The 20,250-nt window shown below is 34.1% G+C and overlaps 1 protein-coding gene across 36 annotated transcripts in view; it reads left to right on the top strand.

Annotated features, from left to right (window-relative positions):
- Rims2 (regulating synaptic membrane exocytosis 2) overlaps positions 1–20,250 on the top strand; it is a 380,757-nt gene that overhangs the window by 118,471 nt on the left and 242,036 nt on the right. For 15 of the 36 annotated variants that reach the window (XM_048358566.1, XM_048358565.1, XM_048358575.1 and 12 more), the window contains exon 1: positions 13,259–13,380. The exons of the other annotated variants lie outside the window; for them this stretch is intronic. In XM_048358566.1, the coding sequence (XP_048214523.1) occupies positions 13,259–13,380 (122 nt within the window). Of the gene's footprint in view, positions 1–13,258; positions 13,381–20,250 lie in introns of those variants that run through there. 36 annotated transcript variants of the gene reach the window in all.

The raw sequence follows: 20,250 nt of genomic DNA, 5'->3' as shown, positions 1-20,250 counted from the left end.
TGTGCTAGTCCTGAAGCTTGAACTCAAGTCCTGGGCACTGTCCCTGATCCTTTGTGCTTAAGGCTAGTGCTTTACTACTTGAGCCACAGCTCTCCTTTAGGCTTTTTGGTAGTAGTTAATTGGAGATAAGAGTCTCACGGACTTTCCTGCCAGGCTCTCTTTGAACCACATCTTTATATCTCAGCCTCCTAAGTAGCTGGGATTATAGGTATAAGCAACTTGCACCTGGCCAGAATCATAATTTTAATGTATAGATATGATAAAATCCTGTTTCTGGCCACTTTCAATGCCCTCTCCCTTTTGTGCTTAATGTTAAACCTGTAGTGTTCTAAGCTTTGGGGAAAATGTGATATGTAAGACACTTTAGAAATATTGAAGTGATTTTTAAAATCCCCAAATTAGAGATAAAATTTCAGCTTAGTTTTTTTCCCCCTTTTTCTTAGTCAAAGATTATCATTGTACCTTTTTCACTTAATTTCCTACAAGCTTTCCTGTCTTTGGCTCCAGAAACAATAGTCTGGCCACAACAGATAAATAATGATTCTTTTTTTTTTTTTTTTTGCCAGTCCTGGGCCTTGGACTCAGGGCCTGAGCACTGTCCCTGGCTTCTTCCCGCTCAAGGCTAGCACTCTGCCACTTGAGCCACAGCGCCGCTTCTGGCCATTTTCTGTATACGTGAGGCTGGGGAATCGAACCTAGGGCCTCGTGTATCCGAGGCAGGCACTCTTGCCGCTAGGCTATATCCCCAGCCCAAATAATGATTCTTTTAAGGGGTGAGTTTGAACATAAGACATCATCAAGCTCTACCACTGAGCTACATGTTTAACCTGATTTATTTTAGAATTGCAAGTACTCATGCTATTCATCTAACCTAGAATACTGTTCTATAAATGTCACTCAGAAATATTTAGAGTGTTTATCAGACATTTCTTAGTGCTGAGGGTATCATGTTGAAAAATGTAAAATATCCTCACAGATAATACTTTTTAGTTTGGGGAAAACAAGAAACATGTGCGGGCCTGTGTACATGATTGTACTAAACTTTAGGGAGCCCTTATTCACTTGAATGTGAATGGTACAGCATGTAGTTTTCATACCTCTGATGTTCCAGTAACAACTGCTAAGAGGAAATATGATAAAATAAGAGGAAAGGGAATTATTTTTTTGTGAGGGGTGGGGAGGTAAAGAGCAGTTAATTTTTAAAAAGACCTTAATATTAAAATTTGAAAGAGGTTAAGAAGTATGTCATGTGAGTGTCGGAAGGAGGGGCATTTCAGGCAGAGAAATTGTAAGTGCTAGATTCTTAAGCAAGAATGTGACTTGCTTATCTGCCTAAGTCTTATTTTTTCTTTAAAGGCTAACTCAAATGTTCCTACTTGTAAACTCTTCCTTTATTTTACCAGGAAGGATTATCTTTTTGTTTAGGAAGAATACCTTTATCAAATTGCTTATCACTATTTTCAGCACACTTGCTCTTCTATTAAATGTTTTTTTAAATAAATAAATAAATTTTTATTGTCAAGGTGAAGTACAGAGGGGTTATAGTTACATACATTTTTAGGTAGTGAGTACATTTCTTGTCCAACTTGATACCCCTCTATTAAATGTTAACTGACGGGCATGGTTTCTTTTACATCATTACATGTACACACATATATATATATTTATTTCTTTGTCTTTTTTTTTTTTTTTTTTTTTTTTTTGCCAGTCCTGCTGCTTGGACTCAGGGCCTGAGCACTGTCCCTGGCTTCCTTTTGCTCAAGGCTAGCACTCTGCCACTTGAGCCACAGCGCCACTTCTGGCCGTTTCCCATATATGTGGTGCTGAGGAATCGAACCTAGGGCTTCAAGTATACGAGGCAAGCTCTCTTGCCACTAGGCCATATTCCCAGCCCTTCTTTGTCTTTTTTTGAGACTATTTGTCTGTGTAGCCTAAGTAGACTTGAGCTCACAATATCTTTCTGTTTCTGCTACTTAAGTGCTTAGATTATAGATTTTCACCACCACACATGCTGTTTTTTTCATGCTTTTTTGCTGGTCCCAGGGGTTGAATTCAAGGGCTTGGGCACTGTTCCTGAGGCTCTTTGTGCTCAAGGATAGCACCGCTAACCATTTGAACCACAGCACCAATTCTGGCTTCTTCTGAGTAGTTTATTAGAGATGAGTCTCTTGAACTTTTCTGCCTGGGGCTGGCTTCGAACTATGTTCCTCATATCTCAGCCTCTGAGCAGCTAGAATTATAGCCATTAGCAAACAGTGCCGGGTTCATACTTTTTATATGTTACAATTATCTTAAGTTTTGAATTTAGTCAAGTTATTTTAATTTATTTAATTTTTCTTAAAATTGAGCTTATTTAAGGAATGTAGCAATTTTCTCTGCTTTTTGTGTAGCTTTTGTCTTCTTTAATTCCTTTATAAAAGCATAATGTGCATAAAAACATTTTAACATGCCTTAAAACTGGTCACTTCTTATAAGAGCAATCTCTAATATCCTGTTGTTTCTTAGAAATTGTAATGATGGAACATTTCAAGTGCCTTTCCATATTTTTATAGAAATTTTTATAGAAATGCCTATTTGATTTGACTTGCTATATCCTCTGGCAAAGTGCGGTGTGCATCCAAAAGCAAATGAGAATCAAAACAGCGAGTACCAAAAAAAGCATTAGAAATATAGATTTGATTCTCCAGATCCTTTGAAAGGGAACAGAGAGCCCTGCTGAGGTCACTGGGTTTCACTTTGGGAACTGCTAGATTTGAGATTAAATTTTCAAGTCATTTCCTCCTCCACTGAAAACAGGTCATTTTATTGAATATTGCCAGTATTACATAAAATAATTTAAGCTATATCAAATTCTTTGTGTATTTCTGTGTTTTAGTTGACTTAAACCTTTGTCCTGTGTTTGTTTATACTGTTTGTTTTCTTTGCTTTTCATGGTAAACAGATACAAAAGATCCTTGTTGACTAGTTTCTAGGAGGAATTGGTAGCAATATATTTGGTACGTAGTGGATAAAGCAGGGTTTTTCTTAAAATGATCCTGGAATGTTTTCACTGACACATATATCTGAAAGTTGCTGTAGCAATAAAAGATTTGAATTCTGGCCCAGGAGATTTAAAACTGTATTTTTTATTTGTAAAAGTTCATAAAATCATCTAATTTCAAAATGTATATTTATTCTATGTGTATGTTTATGTCTACACAATATTTAATATGTACAGAAGTGCTTAATTCTTTGAAGTATTTTTGTTTTAATTTATTGTGGTTACTTTTTTTTTTTGGCCAGTCCTGGGCCTTGGACTTAGGGCCTGAGCACTGTCCTTGGCTTCTTCCCGCTCAAGGCTAGCACTCTGCCACTTGAGCCACAGCGCCGCTTCTGGCCGTTTTCTGTATATGTGGTGCTGGGGAATCGAACCTAGGGCCTCGTGTATCCGAGGCAGGCACTCTTGCCACTAGGCTATCTCCCCAGCCCTATTGTGGTTACTTTTAATCTTGAGAATCTTGGAGAATGAATTCGTCCCATCCATCTCAAGATAGCACAATACAAGATAAATAATAGTTCTTATCTTAAGATTAAGATGTAGTTTTTTTGTTAAAAACATCAGCATAGATTTGTGTGGACTTTTTTCAAATGATAACATAAAAAATAGAGAATATTATTGTTACTATAATCTACTATTTATTTCTGTGATATGTGTCTGGAAGTTGATTGTATATATTATTTGACCCAGTTGGAAGTTTTGAGGTATAGTTTGGAACTCAGTGCAGAAAGAGAGTTTTTCAAGGTTGGTTTGAAGATTATTTGTAGAATTGTTCTCACTGTGCTTACCTAATTACACAGTGCCTGAACTGGAAAATTAAACTCTAGAGCAATCGCCCCCTCCCTACGGATGCAATCTCTTTTCCATTTTAGTCTGTTTTTTCCTTCTTTTAGTATATTTCAACATAAGTATGTTTGTGTGCTTATCTCTTAGATGTTAGTTTTCAATTTATTTTTCTTCATTAATATTTTCAAGCTTTTATTTTTTCTATTTATCTAGTCTCTTTAATAATATTTATCTTCCATTCTTATGTAGAAGACTTAATTTGTGTTAATAGAGCAGGATTAATAAATTTTAGTTACATCTTTTAGAAAAACCTAGTTACCAGGAATGTAGTACAGAAAATCAAAATTGTGATGTAAAAACAACTGCTTTTTACACTTTACTTGCACGAAATGCTTGACATAATTATAAGTTTCAAGCTATAATTGAAAATTCTTGCAGTAAAGTTGGAAGAAAACTTTTTTTTCTGGTTGCCTTTACTAAGAGTTAGTCATGAGAAAGCTGAAGATTATGAAGATTTGCCTTTTGTGCTCGAAATATTTTACATTTCTACTAAAACATATTTTGATCTTTGCTTTTCTTAGAAAACATGAGATTTATAATTGATCTTATGACCAAGACCTCTTTTTGTGTTTATATATTATCTTTTCTTTTGTAAACTTTGTTGACAGTTATAAACAGTACTTTTAATTTAGATTTTGTGTGTATGTATGCAGGGGGGTGGTTATGGGGCTTGAACTCAGGGCCTGGGAGCCTGGGAACTCAGGAACCTTGAGCCTCTGTGTCCTCAAGGCTAGCACTCTACCACTTGAGCCACAGAGCCACTTCTGGTTTTTGAGTGGTTAGTTGGATTTAAGAGTCTTATGGGGACTTTTCTGATTCTCAGATCTCAGCCTCCTGAGTAACTAGGATTACAGGTATGAGCCACCAGTGCCCAATTTAATTTAGATTTTTAAACAAGTGCAATAATGTATCTTATCTCATTACTATGATGTAGGAGAGACTAGAGTCTATTAAATGTGATCAGATATCATTGTAGGGTTTAAACATGAGTGAAGAATACTTATTTGTGAGTTTTTCTTCTTTTAAAATATAGTGTATACTGGTATTAAAAGTAAGAAATTGAAAGGGAATACCAAAATTCAGAGACAAAGGGTAAAAAAAGACAAACAACTACAAGAGCAGTGCTTGCAGTGCTGTTTGGTGTAAGTGAACTGAACACCTGGGGGGGGGGAAGGGAAAGGGGGAGGAGGGAGGGGGGTATGAGGGACAAGGTAACAAACAGTACAAGAAATGTATCCAATGCCTAACTTATGAAATTGTAACCTCTCTGTACATCAGTTTGATAATAAAAATTTGAAAAAAAAGTATAGCTATTCTGTTATATAGAGCTAGGTTGTAGAGGCCAAGATTGATACAGAGAACTTAGATCACGTTTGAAGTAGTAAGACCATGGTAGCTTGAGCTGGAATTGTAGTGAGATGGAAAATGTTGATGGCATTTGTGTTTTGTTTTGAAGGTAGAATGGGTAGGACCTATTGATACTTGGGATATGTATGGTGGAGTGTGAAAGGATGAATCATGATGTTTTTTCGAAGATAGGAAAAATTAGGGATGAGGAGGTTTGGGTTAGAAAATCAAAAATTCTGTTTGGCTAAGTTATGTTTGAGATGCTTATTTGAGTTTCATTTGATGGTGTCAAATTAACAAATGGATAAATGAGTCTGGACAGTTAGGGAAGATAAAGTAAAAACATATCAATATAGCTTGCTGCCAGTGGCTCATACTTGTTACTCCAGCTATTCAGGAGGCTGAAGTCTTGAGGATAGTGATTTGAAGCCAATCTGAGCAGAAAAGTTTGTGAAACTAGCTCTAATTAATTAGCAAAATGCTTGATTAGAAAAGTACCAGTAAGGAAGAGGAAAATAGGCGAGTGTTTTCCAGGAATGAAGAATAAAAATGGTTTTTAGAGTCATGTAGAATATAGCATTAGGGCCAAATGATGAAGAAAAGTTATGATAAAAAATAGAAATAATGGCTGGGAATGTGGCCTAGCATGCATGAAGCCCTTGGTTCGATTTTGTAGCACCACATACACAGAAAAAGCCGGAAGTGGCACTGTGGCTCAAGTGGTAGAGTGCTAGTCTTGAGCCAAAAGAAGCCAGTGAAAATGCTCGGCCCTGAGTTCAAGCCCCAGTACTGGCAAAAATATTTTTTTTTGTTTAATTTGATACTGATTGTGGAGAGCAATCTCAATAAAATATTAAAGATAGAATCCTGACTAGTCTAAATTGAGAGGAGAATTTGAAATTAGGAAGTAAATATAGAAACTATATACAAGGTCTTCAGGAACTTTTGCTGTGAAGAAGAGAAGAAAAATAGAGTAGTACCTGGACTAGGATATATGTTCAGTTCTTTTAAGATAAGAACTAATATAGTTAAAAAAATCAATGTTTCCTCATTTAAAATAAATGTTATTTATTTATCAGAACCAAAGAACTTTTGAAATGATCAGTAATAAAAGAAACTAGGTATTTAGGAAGGAGTTTCTAAGGAAGAGTAAGCTAGATTCAAAATTAATACACTAGATCTTTGATATATCATCCTTTATTTTCTAATTTGGTCCTTAATCTTCTTCACTCAATTAGCTGTGATTTCTGATTAATTTGGATATTTGCTCTTTCATGAAGCCAGGAAAATGGTAGTTCTTACTTGATAGAATTGGACTGAAATAATAAGGGATTTCCATGAATTTATCTGAAGAAAGTTTATCTTAAAGAAAGATTGATATTTTGTTTGCTTACTTTTCAGTAGGAATAAATCAAGTCAAGAAAAGCTAAAGAGATATCTATTTTCAGATCATTTCAGAGGCTGAATATGGGTCCTATGGAGTGAGTGAATTCAGGCCAGCCGAGCTATTTTCAGGAGAATTGTTTTGAAGCAAAGAGCTACAAATTGCAATTCTTCAGAATCAAGATGACAGAATATATAACATAGAGTTGATCATATTGTCCTTTTATAACACTGTCTTTTATTAATGTGTAGGACACCACACTCTTGTGATTTTCCTCCTACGTTTGGCTTCTGTTCAGTGTCTTTGACTGACTTCTTCACCTGCTGACTTAATGTGGAACTTAGTTATTCTTTGGTGCTTTATTTTAGACCTCTATTTTACTTTCATTTCTCTTTGGAACTCTCTTTGGAACTCCAGAATAATAAATCCAATTACACACACACACTTAGACACACTGAGAGACACACACATAGACACACAGAGACACACATGCACATCAAGTTCAACTAGTTATTTTCCTCTACCTTCTTTTTCAACCTGTTCTTACTTTACTACTTCTGTTCATCAGATTTCCAGACTACATGCTTGGTTTCTTAAGAAATTATCAGTCATTTTTGACTACTCTTAAACTTTGCACAGTCCTGTGGCCAGTCACCAAGTACTGTGGGTTCAACATGTATCTTTTTAGACCTTTTTGCCCCCATTATACTACGATCACTTTAGTCCAAGCCAAGTAGCTTTTTGTGTAGACTGTCAAGTGCTTCTAGTTGATATGCCTGCACCCACATATAATGTGGTAACAATTTTTATATTTGTAGTCTCATTTCTTCATCTATGTTTCTTTTTAAGTCCTGAGTCTTCTCTATTCTGTCCATTTTGGCATACTGTATGGAGGGTTGTTATAGGAAAACATAGGACAACTCATGTACTTGATTTACAAAAACCAATGAGTTCAACAGTTTTTCACCTTATATGATGTGGCTCTTGTTTCTTTTCTAGCTATTTGTTTTCTCCCTGTGTTGACATAATTGTTGTTACCACTTGACCTTCAGTATCTAGAATCTGTAATACCCTTTTATTCTACTTTTGACTTGGCTAACATTTATTATTCATGATTCTCATCTTTATCCAGGAGGACTTTCTCTAAACTATATTGGGTCTATTTTCTCCATGCTACTAATCTTAATCTTCAGCAACACACAGAATCACTTATTTAGTGTCTGCCTTTCCCACTAGTTTCTACAGATTAAAACTCCAAAGAAGATTGGGATGGTATTCTCTCTCCTTTTCTTTTGCTCTCATCCTGTCTTTGACATTTTTTTCCTGTGGACTCTCTATAAGTTACAAAAGTGACTATGAAACTATATTTAGTACTTAATAAATGCTTGTTGAATGAATGAATGAAATTTGAACAAAGATAATTTGTTTTAGTACCTGCATATCACAGTACCTTGATTGTTAGAGCCTTAAGATTCACCCACCACCTTTGGTTGGGAAATGGAATTCAGTCTAAGGACACCAAGCAAGGAAGTGAGTATGTATGCTGAGTACGTACTATTCTAGAGGATGCAGGAATAGAAAGTTAGAGGACTATGAAGGTATTTATGCTATGCCTGGATATTTCCATATATCCAGAGAGCCATTTTGCAGGAAGCTAGACTAGAGTCTTGCTGAAGATAGGTGGAGACCAAGATCTAGGGAAATTTGAGATATTAACCTGATATAATCCTTTTTGTAATTTTAGCATGATGGAGTGGAAGGTATTTGGATTCAGCACAAAATTTGGTGGAACTCTGTAAATTGACTAATCTTATCTTCTATGCTGTTCAATCTTTTGTTGTCTAATGTTCTCTGTTTGAGTACTTTCAAGGACATCAACATAGTTTATTGCAATTGCTTGAGCCTTTTCCATATGACTGAGTATAACAAGTTTACTCTTCAATAGCTCTGCAAAGACCTATATTGAAATAGAAAAATATCCCATTGGAATTACCTACAATATTGCCTTTAAGCTGAGCTTCCTGAGAGGAACTTAGAATAGTTCTGTAATGGCCTCTGGAGCCATATTGACAGACCAAGAAGGTGGGCAGGGAGAAATAAAAAGAAAGGAGACGGTAGGCAATGTAAAACAGCCAAACTCAACTCCAGCTCACTGTCCCATTTACACTCAGTTAGTGGTGAAGCAGCTGGTTTACTAGTTATTGCATTTTTAAAGTACAATATGGGACTGGGGAAATGGCCTAGTGGCAAGAGCGCTTGCCTCGTATACCTGGGTTCGATTCCCCAGCACCACATATACAGAAAATGACCAGAAGTGGCGCTGTGACTCAAGTGGCAGAGTGCTAGCCTTGAGCAAAGAGAAGCCAGGGACAGTGCTCAGGCCCTGAGTCCAAGCTCCAGGACTGGCAAAAAAACCAAAAACAAAACAAAACAAAAAAACAGAAATTTTGACCAGGGGAAATCTGAGCAAAGTATAAACAGTAGAATGCTAATTCAATAGGGCAAATTAAAAAAAAAAAGTACAATATGGTTGGTAAAGAATATCTTCTAATTTATGTAATTCATGAATTAATATAAAGTGTGTGTGTGTGTGTGTGTGTGTGTGTGTGTGTGTGTCCATGTGTATGTGCACCAGTACTACTGGGGCTAGAACTCAGGGCCACACACTCTCCTTTGGCTTTTTGCCCAACAGTTGAGCCATGCGTCTGGTTCCAAATGGGCAGCTTCCTAACTAACCACCACTTTTCAAGCCTCGGACTGAATGAAAAACAAAACAACCCCCCCCCCCAAAAAAAAAAACCACACACACACACACACACACACACACACACACACACACACAATAAACAACAACAAAAAAGCCCTAGCAAACAAATGTACTTCAGTGTTGAAATTTACTGCTATGCTTCAACATCAAGTTAACCTGAAAATCACTAAGAACTGATAATGAGTACGTGGTTATTGTCAGAGTATGATATGAATGTCTCAATGAAACTTATTGTTTGGTACAATTAATGTACATGTACTGAAAATAAAAATGTTATAAGATTTTAGGTCTATCACATAATGTGAGAAATTACTAGACTGAAGGAAAATAACATATCCTGATAGTCTTAAAGTTTCCAAGACAGTTTTTCTGATGACTGAAATAAATTCCTATCTGTGGAATAAGGTAGTCTTTGGATGATAATGCCCTTTCTTTCTCCTTTTTATCATAAGGTAATGAAGAGAGAGTGATTGCGTGAAAGCCAGAATTGTAGATAAGAACTCTTAGAGGCCAATATTACTACACACTTTATTTATTCTCATGTTTTGCTGAGACATGTAGTTGTCCCAGTGATTATTATTCAAAATAATTATATTTGTATATAATTATAATATTATTAAAATAATTGTGAGTACTTGTACAAAAGTTTTAATGTATATTCATAAATATATATTTTAATAACAACAAAGTATGATTAAAGTTACTAATTATAAGGAATGTCTTGTGGCTGCAGTTTGATAGCTTAGATATGAATTCCAAGGCTATAAACATTTTTCATTGTGGCTTTTTGTGACTTTATCTATAATGATAGGTTTTATCCATATTCATATATATTCCTGAGGTTGTGGTATTGCTTCTTGTGGTTCTCTTGATAATTATCAGGAGAAATATGTACTTGTTCTAACACTGAGGGATTTACCAAACTGGCTTGTCATATATTTTGGTTCTCTACCTCCTAAATGAAGAATCTGGTCATGCTCATTCTAGAGTTTAAATCTAGGATGGATCTTTACAGCTAGACTCTGTCCACTAACATTGGAGAAACCAAAAGGCCAGTAGTAAGTACACTGTGTATTGATGGAAAAATTAGTCTTGAAAGGCAATTGATATATTGTTAATTCTTTCAAATAAGTTTGAGTTTTTTTTTTTTTTTTTTTTTTGCCATGGAGCATAAACTCGGAGCATGGGCACTGTCCCTGAGCTTCTTTTGCTCAAGGCTAGCATTCTACCACTTGAGCCACAATGCCACTTCTGTTTATGTGGTACTAAGGAATTGAACCCAGGCTTCACACATGCTAGGCAAGCATTCTACCACTAAGCCACATTTCGAACCCCAGAGACTTATTTTTAAGACTGATTTCAGTGTAACTTTCAGTCTGTTTTTGAGCCTCCAGGACTTTGCCTTTATATCAATTTTGAAACACAAAAGAAACATTATTTAAACAGTGGAGAGTGTTCTGCAGCATTCTAATTTAAAAAGACTTTTTTGATTACCTATAAAATTAAGTTCACCCACAAAACAAACATTTTCATTATAGTGTGAGCTATGTAATTAACTTGAAATAAGAATTTTAAAAATGCCCTTTCATATGTATAAATTGACCTGCTTTAGATATGAATTGTCAGTTTAAGACCAGAGTTTAAAAATGTAAAGTATCTGGGGCTGGGAATATGGCCTAGTGGTAAAGTGCTCGTCTTGTATACATGAAGCCCTGGGTTCGATTCTTCAGCACCACATATATGGAAAAAGCCAGAAGTGGCACTGTGGCTCAAGTGTTTTGTAAAGTGCTAGCCTTGAGTGGAAGGAAGCCAGGGACAGTGCTCAGGCCCTGAGTTCCAGCCCCAGGACTGGCAATAAACCAAAACCAGACAAAAATGTAAAGTATGTAGAGTTGCTTCTTTTTGAGGTAAAAGCGCACTTAAAGGCCTTCTCAGTGAAGATATTAATATGTTTGATCAAAGGGAAATATCTTCAATTAGGCACTGGCAATTAATTTTCTTATAATATTTATATAATACTTATAGTGACTAGCCTATTTATATTGGTAATGCATTTGTGTGTGTGAGGGCCCCTATCAAATTGTGTACCCCTAGGTAGAAGTTAAATGACAAGGAAGGAGGGGAGGAAATGAAGTCTAAAGACTTAAATTCTCCTTCTTCTATAAACTATTCAATCTTCAATTCTTTTTTTCTGAATAATTATTTATTGTCAAAGTGATGTACAGAGGGGTTACAGTTTCATACATAAGGCAGTGGGTACATTTCTTGTACAATTTGTTACATTTTAAAGTATATAAAATGATAGTGGTATTAACACATACAATATTTCCTGAATATTAAAAACAAATTTATATGTGAACCAAATATTTCATGATTTATATGTACATGCATGTATGTATATGTTTTTGACAAATAGGTTATGTATACCTATAAAATATGAAATAATAAATAATGGTCAAATAGGGACAGTAATTGTTGAGGTCAAACCCATAATTGAGTATCTTTTAAAAAGACATTAAGAAGTTGATTAAAATCACGCTATCTTTTTTTGTGACCATGTTTATTCATGTCAGAAAGAATCCACTAGCTATCATAAGCTAGCACAAACTGTATTTAAGTTCTTATGTATTTGCAGTGATGTATGTGTATGGAAATAGGTAGAGAGGATGAAGGCTAAGAGTTGAGATAAAGAAGATTGGCGGTATTAAGGAAACATCAAAGATTAAGAGCAATTAAAAATCACTGAAAATATTAAGTATTTCTGCATTTAAAATGTTTTTTCCCCACACATATGGAAAGAGGAATGTGTACCTCTGAATATAGAACAACACAAGAGTTTTTTTTCTGAAACAGAATTAGTCATTGAAAATTATGATGGTATAGGGGTATTCTGAGGTTATTGGAACATTCAGGAAATAGTCTTAAGGTGCATGACTGATACTGTTAAAAACAACAACAACCAAACTTCGTAGTAGTTGATAAAGTATCTCCAGTGATTTTTTTTTAATTTGTGAGAAGCCTTTAATATAATGTGTTCTATGTAGGTGATTTTTTACCAGCTATGTAGTCACTGTATGATGCTTAGAAAAGAACTTGAATGAATATTTTTTTGCTTTTCTTTAAGAGTACGTAAGTGAAGACACTTAAAAAATTAAGTTAGAAATAAAATGGCCAAGTACATATTTTCTAAATGTACTCCATTCTAGAAGTATGACATAATAAACATAAATGATAAAACCTTATTGTTTAACCACATTTTTACTGTTTCATGATATCAAAAGGAGAATATACCACTTATTTTTTGAGTGTTCTGGTCCAATGCAGTGGCTTGCACATTGAAGAGATATACTGTGTTGCTGGAGTCATTCATTTTTCAGAAAAGAGAAAGGGACTGGAGAAATGCACAAATTTCTCCTCTTCTTTTTCCATAGCAACATTGAAAAGATACCTTGCCCCCATTTTTATTACTTCTGAGATTTTATTGCTGGTAGCCAGATGTGCTGAAACTCCTGACGACAGCATCTATTCATTGCGTGTTTTTAATAGGCTTAGAGAAATATGAGTAGAGTACATGAAAGCAGCTCAGCTTCACACTTCAGCTGGGAATGCCCAAAAAGCTTACTGCTGTTTAGAATTCTTGCTACAGTCAGGAGAAAGCCGAAAGCTGCACGAGTACTGAATCTTCTACGACTGAATTAGAAGAATAATGACTGTACAATTAACTATCAACCTCTGCTCATTTAAGGACAGTTTTTACAGAGCTCAGGAGAAATATGGAACTTGATTGGCATGTTTTTATTTGATGGTGACTGCAAATAGATGACTTTAAAGACAGGTGGTAAGGAAAAATAAGAGAAGGGGGGGGAAAAGAAAGAAAATGCAATTTGAGACATTGCGCCAAGTCTGCAATTCTGTTTTATCTCATTTTCATGGGGTTTTTTCATCCCCACCAAATATTTTACAAAATGAGCTTTTTGGACAAACATTGAACAATGCAAGGTGAGTAGAACTATTTTCTTTTAATATTGTTTTTTTTTTCAGAACAGTAACCATACATGCCTATAAAACTGCTTTGTATTAAAAGATTAGTATAAGGGTGCTGTAATCTTACTAAAAATTAAAAAAATTTACTTCTCTTGATCTGATTTTAAGAATGAAAATAATCTTTCCTTCAAGGCACAGAAATATCTTAAATTTAAGTAGATTGACCTCTGAAATACAATACAGATATCAGACTGTATTTTTATTCCTTTTATAATAAATAAAATGATTAACTTAAAATGCTTGATAGGCTTTTTTGGTAATTACGGCATTGATTACATTGCATATACAAGGATATGGCTATATAATCATATGTGATTTGCTGGAAAATGTGAATTAGCAATCGTGCATGTTCTTGTAAAGCATGCAGAAGATGATTTCTAGATCTAAGAAATTTCTCTCTGCAGGGTAGATCAATAATCACTTTTAAACTAGCTATATGGCAGAACTGCTAATGCTTTGTATTAGGTTGGCTAGTTTAGAAGGACTCTTTGTTATACATTTCTATTGCTTTTCTAACTGTTGTTTTTTTTTTTGTGGTGAGGTTTACTAAATTATGAACATATGTTTTAGATGGTTTTCTCTGGCTTTCACCAAAAGAGATATTCTAATAAAGAAAGCTTTTAAAATGTAGTTTTACTACCCTGTTATTTCCTTACTTAAATGGTTTGGAAGATTTTCTCCTGTTACACGTTAAGTGTAAAAAGACTCAATTTTAAGTAAATACATGTGGAAGTAGACTGGAAAGGGAATTCTGTGAACATGATAATGCACTGAAATCTTGTGGAAATCGATGGGGAACTAAGAGTGCATAGAATATTGAGTGGGTTTGTTGATCTCTTCCTTTTAGAATCTGAACACTGTGGGGCAGTCTCTTCTAGAGATTAAAAAAAACCCCTATTATACAATATGTATCTTAATTCAGCTAATGAAGAGGGGCTTTAAAATGATTGGCAATTAAATGCTTATGAATGCTGAATATATTTGTGGCATTCTCTTTGAATATGAAATAATGTATCTTTTTACAATAAAATTATTCTTTTCCTCAGTGTAGTTTTGTCTAAACAACTGAATTGACTTTTTAATATTTATTTTCAGACTAATTTAAATACAGCATACAAAATGGTAGCATAATTTTATAATGGGCTGTCTATATTTTAAGGCATTTTCTTATTTAACAATACATCACTTTACTGTCTGCAATTTGTGATGAAAAATATTGTTGCATTGCATTACATGTTATTTTTTAATAAAGGAAGTAGCCCTCTAAATTTTTCCATGACTTTAAGCTACCAGAGTTTTTTAATCTGTAGTTCTCCATTGTAATTCTTTAAAATTTTTTTACCTTTTTTATGCCAAAAATTTATTCACATTGGGGCTAGGTTCATATTCACTATAGAAATTGTATTTTTGAAGGCAATGAGAATTGGCTTTAAAATAGATGCTTATAGTTTTAAATATTGGGATGTTTATTTTGGGGGAAAATTGTGTGCATCATTTTTTTTGTGTGTGCATCATTTTTAAATATACTTTTGCCTTGGTTTCAAATTTATTTTATTACGGACATACTCATTATTTTAATGCTCTAATTAAAATCTGAGTTACTACTACTGTGATTAAACCTTAAATTGCAAAGTGCTTAGGGCTTCAACAAGACCAATCTTGTTTAACTTACTTTCAATGATCAGCTATTCAATATGAAATTATTATTTTCACTGATCAAATTATTCAATAATGATTTTATCCTGCCTTAGAAAAATATGACTGTTTGTAACTGCTTAAACTGGAATTATTTTACAAATCCTGACTGGGGACTTCATGAATAATCAAGTATTTGATTTACAGTTCAAACAAAACCTTGGAACTATGTAGAATGAAAAGTAGTCATTTGAGTTCACAATTAATGCTACCACATATTTTACTTTTTGGTTATTTTTAGTGCTCAGATAAGATACAAGTGTCTTTTAAATCTTTTATTCTGCTTTATTCTATAGAAGGTTTAAATGACTAGACATTAGCACTGACACAAAAATAAAAAGACTAAAATTTCACTTTTGAAAAAAATAGGAGAAGAACTTATGTATGTCATTGGAAGCTGCAATTGAAATTTTTTTTAAAATAATGAGACTTATAAATTAATGGACTGTATACTAAAGGTTTTGAGATTTTTTTTTATAAAGCATCGGTTATATAACTATGACATCTGGAAAGATCAGTTTTTGTTGTTATTATATGGATAGTAAATTCTTAATTGTTAGGGATAATTGACATGTAATAGTCAATACTTCTTTTATGACATTAGCTATAATCTTTAAACTGACAAGAAAACTATATACATATGTTTGGAGAACTAAAATATGTTTTATTCTAAATTGCTTTCTAATAGAAATTCCTGTAACAGTACTGTGTAAAACTATAGAAAATATGTTCCTATATAAGAGGGCCCTTTAAAGTAATTTTGAAAACCAAAACTTGTCTTTGGTAACCAATCATATCCTTAAATCTGAAACTCAACTTCCATTACATTTTTGATGATAGGACAGTTGACTGCCATGATATGTAGTAAATGAAAGGTTAAAGAATGAAAATCTGTGATAGTTACCAACACATTTTCAAATTCAACTTTTCAAAAGTGAAACATTTCCTGTATACCAAGAACACTGTATATCTTACATCACTAAACTGGTGATTAATATAGTTTTAACCATTTTGTTTTCTAGTAAATAATGGAAAACTTAAAGTGAAAAAGCATTAGAATATTTTAGACTTTTTGGGGAAGCAATGTAGCATGACTTTTGTGTTTGAGACGGAAAGTTCTTAGCTTATTCTCCTGTCTTCATGGTCCTTGAGTACCTTTTAGTTCATAATGGAGATAATAATATATCCTGTGGTCTACAGCTAAAATGAAACAAGTAGAAATTCAGCATTGATAAATTATCTGTGTCCTACATAAATTCATATAAGAGGTTTTAATGAGGTGCTACTTTAAATTCTTGTTATGAAGTCTTCACATTGTAAACTTGTTTTTGTTTCCCCAAATTAAATGGCTTAACCAAGGCAATAAATAACTCAAGTGCTGAATTCATTATGAAATGTAATTTTTGTGAGTCTGCCTTTAGAAGTAAGCATAAATATATTTGTATGCTAGAAGAATATGATTTTTAAATCAGAGATTAATAGTTAATAGTTAATAGCATTAATAGTTGTTTTGAGAAGTATTGAAATGAATGTAATGATGATGATTTTCATGAAAACTGTGGAAGAATGTACTTAATATTCTTAGCACATTTTTCCATTTGTTGGTTTTTTTTTTTTTAGCAATTTGTCTTTGTGCAGTGAAGAAATTTGTATCTTGTTTTAGATATATAATTATTTCCTTGTCACTAAATGTGTAACAGTGAGTTTGTTCTGGCCACAGAGGGGCATAATAGAACTGGAATTTATTCCAACTAGATAATAAAGTTTAATCTCTTTTGCATATATGCATAATGAGATATGCCAACCTTCATAAAAATAAAATTAAAAGAAAAATTAATAGACCAAGGATTATTTGTATTTGTTGGTATCGTAAATTTCAAGTAAGGAAACTATGATCTAGTTTTTATGGAGTCCTACCTTATGTCCGCCATCCTCCACTGATTATTATTAGTGCCACTTCATTTCTCAAAAATACTATGATTTTGACAGTAAATTGCAGTGCTGTCATTATATTTGTATATATAACTATAATATATGTAATACATATACAACGAAGTATAAAACTTAAAACTCACCAAATGTATATAGACTCCAGTGAAACATTACCATAGTTCTAAAACATTAATATTATTTAAAATAAAACTCATTTTACAGAACAATCTTTATTTAGTCTGATAGTGTTTTTTGTTACAGTACTTAGTTCTTTTCATAGCATTTACTATTGCTTTTCTTTTTTTTTTAAGTTTTTATTATAAAACTGATGTACAGAGAGGTTACAGTTTCACACGTTAGGCATTGGATACATTTCTTGTACTGTTTGTTACCTTGTCACTCATACCCCCCTCCCCCTCCCCCTGTCCCCCCCTGAGGTGTTCAGTTCACTTACACCATACATTTTTGCAAGTATTGCTTTTGTTGTTGTTTCTCATATTTTACCCTTTGTCTCTCAATTTTGGTATTCCCTTTGAATTTCCTAATTCTAATACCAGTACACACTTTTTCCCATACACTCAGATAAGATTACAGAGATAGTGTAGATACAATCACAAGAAGGTGATACACGAACATCATCAGTAGTAGAAACTGCAGATACACATGGGATGTTGAAAGTAGTTACAACTCTGATATAACAATTATTTTCATAAAATGGAGTTCATTTCACTTAGCATCATCTTATGGGATCATAAGGGTATAGCTATTGGGCTCTTGTGATCCTCTGATGTGACTTGCCTAAACCTGTGCTAATTAGTCCCAATAAGGGAGACCATAGAGTCCATGTTTCTTTGGGTCTGGCTCACTTCACTTAGTATAATTTTTTCCAAGTCCTTCCATTTCCTTACAAATGGGGCAATGTCATTCTTTCTGTTAGAGGCATAAAATTCCATTGTGTATATGTACCACATTTTCCTGATCCATTCCTCTATGGAGGGGCATCTGGGTTGGTTCCAGATTCTCGCTATGACAAATTGCGCTGCAATGAACATTGTTGTGCTGGTGGCATTACTTTGATTTTGTTTGTAGTTTTTTGGATAAATACCCAAAAGTGGGGTTGCTGGGTCATAGGGGAGTTCTACATTTAGCCTTCTGAGGAATCTCCACTGCTCGCCAGAGTGGCTGAACCAGTTTACATTCCCACCAACAATGAAGTAGGGTTCCCTTTGGCCACATCCCCTCCAACAACTGTTATTGTTAGTTTTCTTGATATATGACATTCTTACTGGGGTAAGATGGAATCTCAATGTTGTTTTGATTTGCATTTCCTTTATGGCCAGTGATGTAGAGCACTTTTTCATATGTCTCTTGGCCATTCTCATTTCCTCATCAGAGAAGTCTCTTTGTAGGTCTTTAGCCCACTTGATGAGTGGGCTATTCTTTGCGGTTTTGTTTTGGAGGAAAGTAATTTTTTTAGTTCTGCATATATTTTAGATATGAGGCCTTTGTCCGTTGAATGTCCGGTAAAGATCTTCTCCCAGTCTGTGGGCTTTCTGTTTATCTTGCAAGCTATGTCCTTTGACTTCTGGCTTTTTCTATATATGTGGTGCTGTGGAATCTAACCCAGGGCTTTGTGTATATGAGGCAAGCACTCTACCACTAGGCCATATTCCCAGCCCAATAGCATGCTTTCTTATCAAAGTCTTTAGGGTGCAGTCTACACAGTGTGCAATATTTGGACTTGGTATGATCATACCATAGCCCATATTTTATTTTAGGAACATATTTTATGAAAAAGCTATTCTGAGTTGTAAAGTATACATACTGTGACACACAATATGTGCATATAAAATTAGGTTGGGGCTGGGGATATAGCCTAGTGGCAAGAGTGCCTGCCTTGGATACACAAGGCCCTAGGTTCGATTCCCCAGCACCACATATACAGAAAACGGCCAGAAGCGGCGCTGTGGCTCAAGTGGCAGAGTGCTAGCCTTGAGCGGGAAGAAGCCAGGGACAGTGCTCAGGCCCTGAGTCCAAGGCCCAGGACTGGCCAAAAAAAAAAAAAAAAAAAAAAAAAAAAAAAAAAAATTAGGTGTATATAATAATTATTATAGGCATAAAAGTTTAACTCAGTGCAATTGCTTGTGTGAATTCCAGAGTAGAATTTTTAATCTAAATATGCATACCACTTTCCTAGCAAATTTTCTATAGGCCTTAGTTGTATACTTCAGTTTTTAATGTAAATATCTAATATTGATCATTAGTGTTTAATTAATTTTTTAATGAAATAGCTTTATTAAGCGGTTGCTTTAGATGATGAATTGCAGGTAAATATTAACTATAACATAGTGTCAACTTCTGGAAAAATTAAAGAAGACAATTACCACCAAACATAAAGAAATTCTGGTGCTATTTATTGAATATTAAATGAATTGACTTCATTTGTATTATGATGCTAGAAGCTAACCATATATTCATTGGTGGATTACAAAAATAAGTTGTTCTAAGAAATAATTTTTAGGATTGATGTAAAATCAGACATAGCTTCTGAACTTGAGAAGTTTCAAGTGCATCAGGAATATGAATGAATGATTTCTATAGAACGTACCAGGAAAAAAGCTATTGAATATCAAATTTGTAGTATCTTAAAATTTTAGAGTCTTTTATCTTGTCTAGTTTCTTCCAAACTGTCGCCGTTAAAGCAGAGGACATTCTGTAATGTCTAACTCTGAAACTGCTCAGATTTAGAAAGTCAAACATGAGTCTTGCATTGACTTCTATGAAACACAATATGACAACGTTTTTTATTTCATTACTGTCATTTTACTTATAACTAAACTTAAGTTCAGTTGCTTACTGAAATTATACTTCTAGAAACTTTCATATTTCCTATGAAACACGAGCAATACAGTTAATGGAAAGTGACCAGGAGATCTTCTGTATTTAAGTAATGATTGCCTGGCTTTTATTATTGTATATTATAGTTTTATGTGTGGAATTTTGAATACAGCAATTGTGATCTTATTTATAATCTGCTTACTGGGTGGGTATTCACTATACTGTGAACTCTTTGAGTTTTAGGGAGTTTATATGTATTAATATCTGAATTCCCACACATAGCCCATGCATTACTTCCTAGTCAATACCCACTTCTGTCAAATATTACACTGCCCTTTTTCCATAGCCAAGGTTAGCTTT

This window comes from Perognathus longimembris, chromosome 12 (assembly GCF_023159225.1).
Source record: "Perognathus longimembris pacificus isolate PPM17 chromosome 12, ASM2315922v1, whole genome shotgun sequence".
NCBI lineage: Eukaryota > Metazoa > Chordata > Mammalia > Rodentia > Heteromyidae > Perognathus > Perognathus longimembris.
This window is presented reverse-complemented; position numbering and strand designations above follow the sequence as displayed.